Here is a 15,333-nt window from a genome sequence, read left to right on the forward strand (position 1 = left end):
CATGAAATTCAGAAGCCACAAGAGCGCAACAGTTGGCATGATTTGTGTAAAATCTCAATTGCAGTTTTATTAGTTGAAGGACTATGATGCCTAGGATTACTGCCATAATTTCGAATACTCAGCAGTCAAGCCTTTTTTATTTTCCTAAGTAGAAATCACAAAATAAAAGGCAAAACCAAACCAACCAACCCCATCCCACCCCAAACCACCAAAGAGATAAGAACCTATGTAACTGGAATTTCAGGCCATGTTGAAAAAACGTGAAAGCAAAACTTCTAAGGAAAGAGGTAAGAGATTTACTAGACTGCCAACCTTTACCACAAAGCAGTCTCACAAGGAAGGCCCACCTTTAAGTTGGAGAAAGACAACATGTAATTAATGCTAGTTACCAACATTCTGAGCAGATTTTAAGACTTTGTGGCCTTCAGCAGTATCCAACTAATTAACGGAGAAGATAAATGAAGGTGACTTTTCATGCTGCTTCCTATATGCAAGAAACTGCCCTGTAGAAGCCAGAAGGTCTGTTCTCTGTAGGAGCGTCTGTAGTCTGACCTCCCCAGCCCCTCAATGCCTACAGCATGAATGACTTATGCCACCACCACCAGATGCCTCTGCACTTCTGGCGCTTTCCAAGCTAGCAGCAAGAGTTGCCCCTTGCCACAAGTCTCAGTTCCACCGTGCTCTTTTCCAGGTGATTTATTTGCAGTAGTGGATGTACAGTCCCCCAAGAAAGAGATATAACCCAAGAGCAATGCTCTGCAGTTAGCTGGCTAAGTGAACAAATGCACCCCAAGCAAGACATCGAGTTTCTCTGGCTCCCCTGCTTAAGTGGGGCTTCTCCTGTAGGCATTCCCTGTGCCCAAATCCAAGTGTTTGCATAATTCCTGTACAAGCACAGGTCACAAAACAACTGTATTAGTGGAGTGTGACGTGGTTGACAGTCAGCTGAATATGAGCCAGCAGTGTGCTCAGGTGGCCAAGAAGGCCAACAGCATCCTGGCTTGTATCAGAAGCAGTGTGGCCAGCAGGGCTAGGGAAGTGATTGTCCCCCTGTACTCGGCTCTGGTGAGGCCGCACCTCGAGTACTGTGTTCAGTTTTGGGCCCCTCGCTACAGGAAGGACATGGAGGTGCTCGAGAGAGTCCAGAGAAGGGCAACAAAGCTGGGGAGGGGCCTGGAGAACAAGTCCTACGAGGAGCGGCTGAGGGAGCTGGGCTTGTTCAGCCTGGAGAAGAGGAGGCTCAGGGGCGACCTTATCGCTCTCTGCAGGTACCTTAAAGGAGGCTGTAGCGAGGTGGGGGTTGGCCTGTTCTCCCACGTGCCTGGTGACAGGACAAGGGGGAATGGGCTAAAGTTGCACCAGGGGAGGTTATTCTGCGTCTGGTAGACTTCAGCTCCAAACTATTGTATTTTAGTAACACAACACAGGTATGGGAAAAAAAAAAACCAGTAATATACTTTAATAAAGCATTAACATACATTGTATCATATCAAGAGACAACACAGGTAAGGCTGTCACAAAAATACAGGCACTACTAGTATTTTATTTAAGATCACAGGAGATGAGAAAGTTTGAAAGCAGATGAGGAACAGCCACACACACCCCTTATATTCAGCTACCATAGCCTGAAAGCTATGAGAGGTACAAGAGCAATACAAACAAATCCAACTACTCTGAACAGTATCCAAGTACGTGGGCCAATTTGTACCAGAAGTATAGTTACCAGAAGACATAAGGTTCATATCAGTTTTTATATGTACAACTTAAGAAACAAATGTAATTTTTAAAGAGTTCAGAAGTTAACTTTCAACAACACTATGTAGACTTGAAGGCAGTAAATCTTACTCCTATTAAGGCTATTTTGAAAGGATGGATATCATGCAAATGCAATCAAAACAATACGTTACATTTCAAAATATGCAAAAGTTCAATTTTAACTTTCAAAAAAAAAAATATCAAACATTATAACTGTGATCCACCAAAGCGTTTTACATACATGCTTGAAGCTAAGTACATGGACTAAACTGTCAGAGAGGGTAACAAATACCAAACTTGAGTATCTCAACCAGACCAGAAGTACAGTGATCAGTTCCTTCCAGCATCACCACAAATGCCAATGCCTGCACCAAACATTTGTCATTCAGAGGCTGCTGCTGGCTGCAAAATTCAACGTGCTTTTTCAAGCTGTAAGGCCTGCATAGCTTGTTGTTGGTTGTTTTTTAATAGCTCTGGCATTAATTTGTGATCACTGAATATACTTAACACCTCCAATGAACATGGGGAAGAGGTGTGCACAGAAAGAGCCTGTGGATTGACTGCAGACAGCACACAGCTGGAAGCACATAACAAGTTACTTACATCAGGCATTCAGACAGATTCTCCTTAGCTCCCATACACTGTACCCCTTGCTTATGATCTCAAAGAGAAAAACCATTACCAGCATTAGCACTAAATCTATAAAGCAAGGCCAATTAACAAGAAATAGAATCTTAGTTAATATTTTAGTATAGCGATGCTACTTGTTCAAATGGTATCTAAAGATGGCTTATGTTACCAGCAGGTAGGAAACTTCATTTTTTCTTTAGGTCATTATAATAACTTGAAATTAAGTACAATGAAGATGGCCAGCTGTGTAACTTTTATCACCACTCAAAAATAAAGTGTTGATAACTTGAAAATAAGTAAAGGAAAAATAACACTAGAACCGTTGTGACCTCTCCCAGGATGTTACGTGCACCATGAGAAGTGCTAGACTGCTGCAATACTTTCTTTCTTCAACCCCAATGCTATCATAATCAAATTGTAGTTGTGTACTCCAAAGGAGACAAGTTATTTTCAGTCCTTTTATATCATATTTCTTCAGCTACTATCAAATTGCCTGAAGGTTCGGACTTTTCAGAAGTTCCTCCTATGACATTACATTCAGTGCTTACAAGTTTCTTAGAAGCAGTACTCCTCATCTAAGAAAAATGTAGTTAAAAGTAAGAAGATTCCTTTATTTCAGTCCATCTAATTTTGAGTCACAGCAGCGTATCATTTGGATTCTGCTAGGCACATACTGTGTGGATATGTGCAACATGAAGAACGAAAACGGAAATGAAAGATCCATTTTACTTTAATCCTGACCAGCAGCTGTTAGCAATTTTCTTTAGTTATCACTGTGGGACATGATGGATGGGAAGACTCAATATGCTGAGGAACTAGTATATAGTATACAAGTGCGCTCAAGGACTGTGTTCAACAGCACATTTAGTTTAACTAGGAACTACAGACTGTAAGAGATAACAGATAGTTCCTGGGAGTATCTATCATTCTTCAGAGAAGGTGTCTGATGATCAAGAGGATAATATCTGGAAGAACGACTGCATGATCTTTTGCTACATGGCTAGCATACCATGTCACTGAGGAAGAAAAGTGAATATTAACTCAAGTGGTAATGAAAACCAAGAAATCTGCATAAAAGAACAAGTTGAGATATTACCATTTTAAGTTTACATATACTTTGCAAAGAATACAAAAAACAGATACACAAGAACATGCAAGTGAAACAAAGCTAATCTGCAATAAACAGGAAAACAGAATACACATTCTAATACTTAAGGCATTAAAAAGTTCACTTGATTATGCTAAAGAGTAGCAATGGAATAAGGTCTAGACCTAGCCAATGTAATTAAATAAAAATTCATTTGGCTCTTCCAGCCTTTATTTCCCTCCTCCTTTTTACATGTTTTTATAACTTCAGATCATAAAGTTACCAAGTGACATAGGAGATGAGAAGTAATTGTAAATAAGGCATCTTCCTCTATTAGTAGCAATGCTCCAGAGATTTGTGATTATTTAGATGTAGCTGCATAGCCATTTTACAGACCATGATTAGACTAGATGTCCTTCTGTCAAGGATAAAAGAGGATGTCGACTACTCTGATACCAAAGATATTTGAAAAGACATCCTTTTCCAAGTTCACCCTATCCCACCCGGGGTGCATACTCATTTAAAAGCATATTGACACCCATCACTAGCCCTCTGTCTGAAAGATGTGCCCCATCATTGTTATTAGGCATACCTCTCAACTCAGATGAATCTCAACAAATAAACAACATTTTTTTAATCTACAAGCCTTACAAATAAAAGCCCAGTACAAATAATTAATGACTTGGTCCCCAAACAAAAGCTATATACCAAAATACAAATTCCAATTAGTAATCTTTCAAGATGCCAGGCCAAGCCATCACACTCATTTTGCACAAAACCTTAAATGCAAACTATCAAGGAAATCTAGAAATTACTCATCAACCTTATAGAGATTAATCCCAGAACACCTCAGAGCCATTCCAGTAGATTTTAATTGACATGAAACAATGAGGACAGAAGTGTGTCCTAGAATTCATGAGAAGTTTTATGAAACTCAAGAATATTTTATGAAAGCCAATAGTTTTACAAAATTCAGAGAAAGGTAGCCAACACAAGCATGAAATACAAAGCAATTTTATCACCTCAAACCACTCAAGAAGGAAGCAAACTGTACTAGTAGAAATCTACAAGTCGTCTTCAAGGAAAGTACCATGTAAAGCACACTGCATTAATCTAGACTTGACATTATAAGGGCAAGCCTCGCTGTGGCAAGGTCCATACTAAACACCAGATCAGAGACAAAAGATTAAAGTAAAACATTAGATGTCACAGTCACTGTTCTACTGATCTGGGAAAGGCAGAGACTCCAAGGTGAACAGAAACTATGAACCTGCCATTCTCGCAAAGTCAAAAAAAAAAAAAACAGTACATCCAACACTTTCATCCCTTCATTAAAATAGAAGTACTAAAAAGGAGCACTCCATAACATATCCCCATTGCTTCTGACTGACATTTGGAATCAAAGGTAAAAGCAGAAAGTTAGCAGAGATAATTAGAGCAACAGAGATCTTTTAGCACAAGGCAGCATATCCGAGCAGCCTACCAACCAGGAGATGATGAACTTTGTTTGCTACTTAAAAAAGAAGCTATTAGTCGACTACTTCAGTTCATTAGGCGTATAAAAAGTTTCATCTAGAGGTCATTCCAAAAAACACCTCGCCTTGTGTTTAAGCATATATGCAGCCCAACAGAAACCGGTGATAATAAGGAAAAAAAATCTAAGTATCTGTTGGCTTTCCTTCTGGGTATTTCTGAGAAAAATGTCAATTTAATGCTGACAGCAAACAAGGATGTCAGTCTAATTAGATTTTTTGTTTTGGCATGCTCCTGATCCTATCTATATACTCTGAAGAAAATCTGATTGATGATGAAGGCACAATTATACAAACCTTAACATTCACTCTAGGTGTAGCTATGCAGAAAAGGGTTGGGGGAGGGAGGGGGAGAGGGGGAACAAAGGTGAAGTACATTTCTCTTCAAATAATTTTAATTCAGTTTATTTTCCCACAGCCATATAAATTTAAAATATGAAACAACAATAATACAGCTATAGAATCTAGGTTTCCTTTCAAAGCAGCAGCATATAAAACATATAAAAGCTAAAACTTCAGCATAAGCTTAAAAAAACAAGGACTGAGTGAATTTTGCAGAAGACATGAAATTCACAAAATACAGTACACAAAAATACTGGAATGCATAAAATATAAAGCTACACATTCTAGGTAATGAAAGACATTGTAAATATACAAAATTTGCTAAGTTAAACCAAGGGATTTGTGAGCAAGTACCATGAATACAAAGAAGTTGGCAATTAATACTTGTAGATGAAGACAAGAAAGAGGCAGTTTTATATTTAGCATTCATTTTGCGAGTTCACGACTTCACTTTCTTAGCATCTTTTTTTCCGGAGTTCTCAGTAGCCAAATCTGCTTTTCTCTTCTGTGACTAAAAAGGAAAAGAAAAAAATAATTAATTCCAGCAAATGGTGGCATCATACCACAATGTTTTTAAGTACATTAACTATTTTAAAAGACAAGAAACATTAATACATTCTATTTTTCAATTCAGTTTTCTAGGAGTTAACAGAAGGGTAAACAAAAATCCCAGATTTAGACACTTAAGTCTGCTACCCTTTTTGCTTTATTGATGTTCTGCATTACGTGGTCTCAATGGTACAAGTACTATGCATATCACGAATGGGATGAGAAGATCAGGACCTTGATTTATTTAGAGCTTTGCTGTTGTAAAAGTGACAAATATTTAAGATAAAAGGAGCACTTCTTACTTCTTCCTCCAGAAACTAGTACATAGTGGAGTAACAACAATTTTAGATTGAAGTCAACACATCACGTAAACATGTAGGCAGAAAGAAGAATAGCTGTTTTCTTTAAAAGTGCCTTAGCTACTTACACTAAAGCCTTTTCTCAAAAAAAATAAGTAAGGACCCAAAATATTGTGAATTGGGAACACCTGCATAGAATCTTGGAGAGCTGCGAATAGATAGATATTTGTTTAATCTCTCAACTAATGGTTTATATTTAAACAGTTACTATTACCTTCTTTTTCATTTCCTAACAAAAATATAATTGAATTCTACCCCCCTGGAAATAAAGTGCTGCTCAACATACCGATGTGACTTTTGATCCTCTTTTCTTCTTTTCAGCTCGTTCTTTTTCCTCAATTTCCATATTCTCTTTTTCTATTAATGATATGAGAGTATTACAGCGTCTCTGAAACTCCTGAGGAAACAGAGAACAACAAATATTATATGCAACATACAAACTCTCTCATTTACAAAAAAAAAAAAAAACTTGAATTCCAAAATACTCAGTTTTTCCAGAAGTATTCAATACCCAGACTGGTAAGATGAACTTTGTTATTGCACATCCGTCTTTATCTTAGTGCAACCTTTTCTATAAGGAGAGAAAGGTAAGATATTTACTGAAATATTCGGCTTCCTGACAGTTTTCAGGACTGCCTATATCTTCCAAGCTGATGTTCCTAAAGACTGATGCAATCTTTCATCATGTTTATGTGAAGCAAATAATATCCTGCTGCCAGCATACTATGCCAGATTTTAGGAAGAGGGGTCTTCAGGTACATATTTAAAGCAGGAAGAAATCAAAGCTATCTTCAGCAATATTTTGCGGTGGCACACAGACATTTTGTGACGAAGTAGGACACTTTAAGCTCTCAACTGGCAAAAATCTATCCAGTTTTAAGCCTTGAACACACTGTTGTATGTACCTTCAGTCAAAAAGCACCCAAAAGATAGGAGGCCTTAAATACTCTTAAGCATTAAAACTTCCAAGTCATCTGAAAATGTTCAAGATTAAATAACAAAAATGTCATTTATACATTAAAAAATATTTCCAGTACAATTGTCACAATACTTCCATTGTACTTAATAAGAGTTGGCTTGGTAGCAGAAATCATTTGATTCCTGTATCCCATCTGGAAAAACAGATCTCTTACCAAATACCGAATATGTACTTATTTCTATTATGATTATTGTTTTAAGTATGTTGAAAACAGCAATTCCATGGGCTTCTCTTTCTAGCACAAGGCAGGAAGGTTTCTTCTGATGAAAAAAGCTGGAAAAGAACATCTTATCTATTAAACTCAGTGAAAAAAAATGTGATCTATAAGCTACCCGAAAATAGCCTAGTAGCATAAAGCTCAACCTACAACTGGTCTATTCACCATGAAGTGAACAGGTGACCTTTTTGCCCAGGAATCAGTCTCCATTTTCTTAGTATCTGTAACCTGTATACTGCCTCAGCCATCGTGCATGATCTTGATCCTGATCATTCTGAAACAGACAAGCATATGACTCATTTTGGAGAAGTTCATGTCCTAAGACTAACTATTTTCCTTAAGTTCTCAAGGTGCCACAGATTCCTCTACAAATGGGGCTGCAAGGCCTTGGATGAAAGCTGCACAATCCAGAATGAACACAGAATCCTTCAACCTTTCTTATAAGCAAAGAGAAATATTCAGGAAGTTTTTCTTAACAACTCCCTGCTGGAAAGGTTCCAGTCCCATGCATGTAGTTTTACAGTCATTTCTGCCACATCCATGTAAAAGTAACCCCAAATCCCCCAACCACAACCATAAATATTCTCATGTCAACCAATAAAACTCCTCAAATTTCATGCAAACAACAGCATTCAGATAAAAAGGCAACAAGTTTGAGAAAACTTGGGTGCAAGCCATCCCAAAATGTATTGCATCCCCAAACACAGAACAGAGATCTGTCCCAAAATACTTCACAAATCAATAGAGATGATTGAAAAGAGGCAGAAGCAGAAAAATGATTGCCAGTATGTCAGAAGCATTTTCCATCATTTGAATTTGTGCATGTTACACTGAAAGACAAAGGAGCTGTAGGCAGAGACTGATGACAATCTGGTCCACAAAAGCAAGCAGTTCAACCTTCCTGAGTGTAAAAGAAATTACTTGGTGTTAAATTCAAGACAAACAGTTATCAGAAATGTGACAAGAAATAACCTCTGACATTTGCCTACAGCACTGAGAAAAGTTCTCATATTTGAAAGGAAAAAAAACGCTTGCATAGATGCATATGTTTACTATAATCAAGTGTTCAGGTTGACATTTAGTCTTTCCAGACTGCTACTCCAGAACGTGCAGAGGATGGACTCAAAAACAACTTTCTCAGGAGAATCGCAGAAGCAGTTGACAGTAGCATGTAGTATGCACACAGGTTTCTGCTTCACCTACTGTTACAAAGAGAATCTGCATTATAAATTCTGCGCTGAACTCCTGAAATTTCTGTATGGACTGATCCATCTCATTTCAGTACTATAAAAATACACTTCAAGTTTAAAATGCCCTGCACCTTTAGAGTTGCAATTTCATTCAGTATGGCTGATACTTTTCTCCTTAGGATTGAAAGAGATGAGATGTACTTTGCTCTCCACTTCATAGTTATAAAGACTAGTATTGCAATAAATAAGATGGGAGCACTGAACCATCACCTTCTGCATGACCGAAGGCATAGATGGTGGCTTGATAGAGAAAGTAGAAGTCTGAAGCTCTGTCAACAGGCCTGTACGTTCCTGTATTTACATAATCGTTTCTTACACTGGCTAGGGTTACAGAAAGGTAAAAGAACGTACATAAATTATGCCTAGAAAACAGATACGTGATTCACTACTGCCATGATATTCTGCATTCTTTCTGCATGGACAGAAATAAAAGAATAATTACTAAACCATAAAATTAAGCTTTGGTGCATAGTTTAAAAAAATCATAGTTTTAGGCATTCAAGTTCTGAAAATTTACATTTTGGGTTAAAAAACTGTTAATGTTATAATAAATCACTGAAGCAGAATCTTTGTTTTCCAAAGAGAAACCTTCAGGAGGAAAAGAAACTGAAATAAGAAGATGGAAGGTAAATAAGCTTCTTATACGGAATTCAAGAGACATCTAGTGGTTACTTGAACACAAAGTCTGAGAGCCCAGTAGCAAGTACTTGCCAGAATTACACTGCCCTCCCTTTCTATCCTTTCATGAGTTTGAATGTAATGAAAGGTAATTTTGATGTCACATGAACTTCACTGTTCTAAGAAGGCGTTTTATCCACTTTCACTGAACTTAATATATAAATCTTTATAAAGATTTCTGTTTATACTTAGTGCATTGTTCTCATAATCAAATGACTTTCCAACACTTTTCATCATACAAAGCATCAAGACAGTGCAAAATAGACTCACAGAAATGAATACTCCCCAGAAATACCACGGTATTTGTATGCATAAAGTATATCAGTTACGGGCAGTTTAAACCATACATATCATGACCATTTGTAACAATTACGAAAATTAATGCATTCATGAAATGAAAGATTACTTTACCTTTGTATTTTCATACCATTATTTCAGCTACATAACAGTAGAAAAATAGTATTAATAGGTAGACTTTTGAGAAAATAAGCCAAAATTCACTGTATTTCCACCCAGTCTCTCCATTTCAGCATTAGATACCACAGAACATGGTTCCACACTTTAGAAAATTATTCCTTTCTCCTTTAAAAAGATTTTTTTAAAGGAACATAATAATTTGAGAGAAGACTTAGAAGATTTAAGTCTACCTCTGACTTAAAAACATCAATTAATCTTAAATGTTGAGCTATATTTTTAATTTCTAGTACTAATTTATATTACATGTATTTCCTTAAGCAGATCCCTCCAAAGACAACTTAAAAGTAACTAAAGTTAATATTGGAGAGGTTTTTATGGTCACAATTTTAAATCCAGTATCTATTCAAACAGACATTTCAGCAAGAAAAGTCTTCAATTATTTTTAATGAAGAACATTTTATGAACATACCCTAATGTTGGAAAACAACGAGTAAAAAGTAATGCACAGTGGCTCTGCAGCTACTGAACTATCCAAAAATGCAGATTTATATACAAAATGAAAGTTACGTGACCACAACATATCATTTAATAAGAAGTTTGCTTACAAGGCAATGGGAAGTATCTATGAGCGTTGTAGAAGGGACAGGGTGCTCCAGTATTTTGTCAGCCATGCACATATGGTTTTGTGTTCAGTCAAACCAAAAAATAGGTGTTTCTTCTCTTACTCTTTGAAAGTGAGTAAGATTAGATCATTCCAGGTATTATAAGAAAAACTGGGAAGTACATGTTCCCCTTATAAATACATTCACATTCCAATTGCACATACATGTGGCCTTTAAATAAGATACAAACTTACACATTTTATCTGTAAGAAGGAACTTAATCAGGTAAATTTGACCAAAGATTCCAAGTCTGAACTAAGTTTCCTTAGAAGCATCCCATACTCAGAGGCTAGTGCCTACATAGCTTATTATTTGCAGCCACCGACACTCCCATTAGTATTATGTTCTGTTACTTAATTCCTAAATTAAAAAAAGAATGCCTCTGCTCTCCAGAAAAAGGAAAAAATACAGCTAAAAATCAGAGTATTAGTCAACTTACTACCTAGCCAAGTTATTTTTCTGAGTATAAACAAAATCAGCAGAAAAATAAGTAAAAAATGCACTTAAATACAATAGTCTTTATTCAAAACTACAAAGTTCATTTTAAACCAATAGTTTTGATGATTAACTCACATGAATCTCTGAAAATTTTCTCATGCTTTTAGAAATTAAGTAGGAATATTAGAAAAGCTGTTCTTTCCTCCAGGTATATAATTCAAATGTTTTGAGCCATTTAGTCCAAAAATTCTGAAGAGCAGTCACGTTCTAGAAAATACTGTTAAAACTTTCAGTTTGCAATAAAAGTAACATTTGTAAGGCTAGTTTATTTCTGCATTAATCCCTTCGGGTAACACACAACTTCAACTTGGCAAGTTTTCTACTCTGTTTGTTTCAGCTGTACTGTGTTGTTTGTTGTACTAAGGGAATAGGTAGTTTTATTAAAAATAAAGAATGAGAATGAAAGCTGAAATTATTTTTGAGAATGAAAGCCAAAATTATTTTTCCGGCACTTATTTCTTACTTTCCAGTATTTTGGCACAAATCCAAATTATGTAATAGGGCTTAAAAGTAACAAAATTCTTCAGATACCTACTTGGTCCATGTAGCTGATACCTACCATTGCAGTTCTAGATTTGATAAACCAGTCAAATCTGAACTGAGGAGCATTACGCACGCACTGCCGTAGTTCTTCATACACGTTTTCTTTGTCAAAGCCCATCTTGTGTAACATGCATATCAGAAATCTGTCTTCTTCTTCTGTGTAATTTTTCCCTTTGTTTGTTCCATACTGAATACGCAACTGATGGAAAGGTGCTTTATACCGTGCAATCTGAATGCAAAGCAAAAATATTGATATTAAACACACAGTGCCACATTATGGATTTATTACGTATTCATGTGGATTACTGATACATAAAAATAGAATTTCCATCCCCAACTGATCCCTTTCTGAAGGGATGTAAGAGATTACATCCACCTGTAACCACAGAGTTAGCAAGAAGCAGTCACCCTAAAAAAAATTTTAAAAATCCTGCAGTGATTACTTTGGCATCAAGGGCTTTCTTGATACTGATCCTCCGCTGAATTCTTGCCTCTCCTCGTTCAATTTGAGCCATAATCCTCTCAATGTCTTGTAGTTCATTGCAACGTTCCCAGAAAACAGCTAAAAACAAAATTTGTAAAATAAGATCTTTTCCTTTACTGTTTCACCTTTAGTCAACTAAAGCACTCAAGCAAGAAAATGTAATACAGTTTGTAGATCCACAAAACCTTAAGGATTCAGTAATACTTTCTCTTTTACTGTGCTAGCAAAGGAAGCTTGCACAGACCTTCATTCACTGTCTTTAAGTTAACTATAAGCAACAGATAAGTAACAAGTATAAGACTATTTATATCCAATATAAATTGCTGGAGTTAAGTAAAACTGCGAAAAATTACTTTTAAAGGTAGTTAGTTATAACCATGGTTTAATGCTGCTAACTTGTTTCAACATTCTTATTCATGTCAATTTTTTCTTGCTATTTCTGAAGTCAACAGGAACTTAGTGCACGACTTATAAAAAAGATAGTAATGTGTGGCTTCTCCTGATTCTTTGGGTTGGTTAAAAGATGTAAATTCAGCACTTTATACAGAGCTCTTGATGAGCTGTTCTTTTTTTAAGCTAACATGCAAAACATCGCAAGGTTACATTTTATGAAGGATTTTAGGAAAACTAATCATAAGGATGAAACAGGAAGAATTCTGAACAAATTAAAAAGTGTTGTGCAAATACCAAAGACAAAGACACAGCGCACTAGCTAGAACAGTATATAAACCTGTAAAGAATTATGTTGGCACTATAATGCAACTTCATGACTCTACAAGACCACCGTGTCAATGTAAATCAACTACAACGTGTTCTAAATTTCAGCTGAGGAAAAAGGATAGCTCAAGACATGTTTGTGCTGCAAATCTAACCTTTAACACAATTAAATCTGCAGGGGAGAACTACAATATTCTTCCTATACGCATCCAAATTCTACATTTTGTAGAAGAACACGTAGCAAAAACAATGGTTATTCGACACGACTGAGAAACATATTTTGAAATATATACAGACCTGAATACTCAATGACCTCCTCGGGTGACTTTCCTTCCACCTCACGGGCAATATTATCTATATCATCACGACCGTATTTCTCATTAGCTTTAATAAACTGATTAAAATCCCTTTTATTCCAGTTTGTAAAACCCTGTAAGCACCAAGAGATCAGGAAGCTATTACTAAGTAGAAAGGAAACATTTTGCAAAATTTTGTCTTATGTATCATTTGCTACAATTGCCAATGCCTCTGCAATGTCACATAATTAGAGTGGATAATGGTCTTTCAGCATTTCCGTAACTTCTATTATTCAGGGCTTATTACTGAGTCATTAGAAGTCTAAAGAGTTATTTTCTTGCATGACTCCACATGCATTAGTAAGAGCTTTTTACTTTGCCTCCTTTTTAAATCTTTTATGAATTATTTCTCCAAAGAAAGTCTCACCGACAGGTTACTGTAATTTTATTTAAGCAACAAAAAGTCTTTGGAATACAGGAAGCTCCAGGAGGAGTGTCGTTACAAGTTCTTCAAATATTTCAAGTATCTAAAGCAATAGCTGCTACTTAGTACACATACAAACCTTGAACCAACCAAACAGCTGGATGAAAGCTTAAATATATCAAGAAACAATCTCTAGTCCAAAAAGATGCAATCAAATGGAAACTCCATAGCACTGTCAAACAGGAAGTTTAGTGTGTGCTGAAGAAATTAATCCAGAACTGAACAACAGTTAAGTGAGATACAATGCATGGAAACATGACCCAAGAACATGGCACTACATTTTAAAGTCAGTGAAAGGAGAAAGCATCAAGAAAACAAAAGTCACGTCTACAAGGAACTTTGCCAGTTCTCCAGATGAGTAAGATGACTTCTCAATTAGATTGCATCTTTACAAGTTCAACACACACAAATATTTATTTCTAGACATCAACAGACATGCATACCATCAAAAGCTGAAGTATGTTCTCTTCTATAAACAGGTGAGGTTAATAGTCAAATTGGGACCTTGCAGGGCTAGGAATACTAACCTGCTTCCTTAAGCAAATTTTCTGAATCTAGAAAATCTCAGTACATCAAGACACGCCTTTCTCTTGAACAATTAACTTTTAATGACCCTAGGGAGCAGGATAATAGTCCCAAGTAGTCAATAAACTAGCCGGTGACATGGAGACAGTCCCAGTAGAAAAGGAACATGCTGAACCAAACTGGGACAGAATTAATGGATGTGACATGCCACCTTATACAGCTGTGTAAAAAACATATGGTAATGGAAGCTTGCCTTCTCTGACTTCAGTCTTGTCTGCTAAACTCAGTAGACAAATGCACATACAAGTAAGTCACTGACTAGATTTCTACATGCATTGCTGGGTAGTGGATTCACTGTACAAGTCTAGGCCTCGAAAACATTGCAGAAATCCGAATAACATGTTTTAGCTGACTAAGACAAACTTAGTCAAGGCCAGGAAAGGGGTCTCAACCAAAAAACAAGCCAAAATCATTACATCTTGCATGCTTACATCTCTATAACATTGATATAGCTTTCCTGTGCATACACGCCATCATTAGTACTACACATTTACAAGTCCATACTAGTAAAAAATACACAGTGAAATACTTGACCTATTATTTTACCTGTGTTAGTAGCTTTTCTTTCTCTTCAGTTTCTTCAGGAGTCAGAGGCATAGAATCATCTATCTTCTTTTGTTCTTCTTTTTGTACCTGGGCTGCATTTGGGAGGTCAGGGTTCCTGGGTACCTAAGATCAGAGGTATCAGTAAGCAAAAGTGCTGCAATGTTAAAGACACTTTTCCATGGACCTTGCTTTACAATCTAGAAGTACATGTTAAATTTCACACGAATGACATAGCCCACACCTACTAAACATTTGTTGTCACAGAACAAAACAAAACAAAAAGCATCCCAACCCTGGGCTACTCTAAAGAAATGAAACCATAACAAAAACAAAACAAAAAAAAGAGTTACACAAATATTTTTACACAAAACTATTGCAAAATTTAAAAACATTATCCTTCAAGATAAGGTGATGGATTAAAGATTGTCATTAAGTCACGAATATAAGGTCAAAAATGGTTCACTTCACTTCACACACACTTCACTTCTTTGAAGGGGAAAAAAAAACATTACCTTATATCCTATAGTTTTACGGTAATATAGAATTTCTTTTTCCAGAAGTTCAAACAATCGTGGTGGAAAAAATTGGAAATCCTGAATATTTGGCTGTTTTGGAGGTCGTGGAGCCTTCAAAAATACATGGGTATATTAACATAATGTAAGTTTGACTTCCATGCATTTAAACTGTCATAAATCAGCAGTATTGACAGCATATCACTTTACA

The 15,333-nt window shown here is 36.3% G+C and overlaps 1 protein-coding gene across 1 annotated transcript in view; it reads right to left on the reverse strand.

Annotated features, from left to right (window-relative positions):
- Window positions 1-1,428: 1,428 nt before the first annotated feature.
- The window catches only part of SMARCA1 (SWI/SNF related, matrix associated, actin dependent regulator of chromatin, subfamily a, member 1), a 33,172-nt gene continuing 19,267 nt past the window's right edge, over window positions 1,429-15,333 (reverse strand). Inside the window, exons 18-24 of the mRNA XM_032196568.1 lie at window positions 15,123-15,236; window positions 14,611-14,733; window positions 12,997-13,129; window positions 11,942-12,060; window positions 11,515-11,727; window positions 6,541-6,651; window positions 1,429-5,857 (exon numbers count right to left, since the gene is read on the reverse strand). Of these exons, the coding sequence (XP_032052459.1) occupies window positions 5,786-5,857; window positions 6,541-6,651; window positions 11,515-11,727; window positions 11,942-12,060; window positions 12,997-13,129; window positions 14,611-14,733; window positions 15,123-15,236 (885 nt within the window). The 3' untranslated portion in view covers window positions 1,429-5,785. The remainder of the gene's footprint in view (window positions 5,858-6,540; window positions 6,652-11,514; window positions 11,728-11,941; window positions 12,061-12,996; window positions 13,130-14,610; window positions 14,734-15,122; window positions 15,237-15,333) is intronic.

The sequence above is a fragment of the Aythya fuligula genome, chromosome 13 (genome assembly GCF_009819795.1).
Source record: "Aythya fuligula isolate bAytFul2 chromosome 13, bAytFul2.pri, whole genome shotgun sequence".
Classification (NCBI taxonomy): Eukaryota; Metazoa; Chordata; class Aves; order Anseriformes; family Anatidae; genus Aythya; species Aythya fuligula.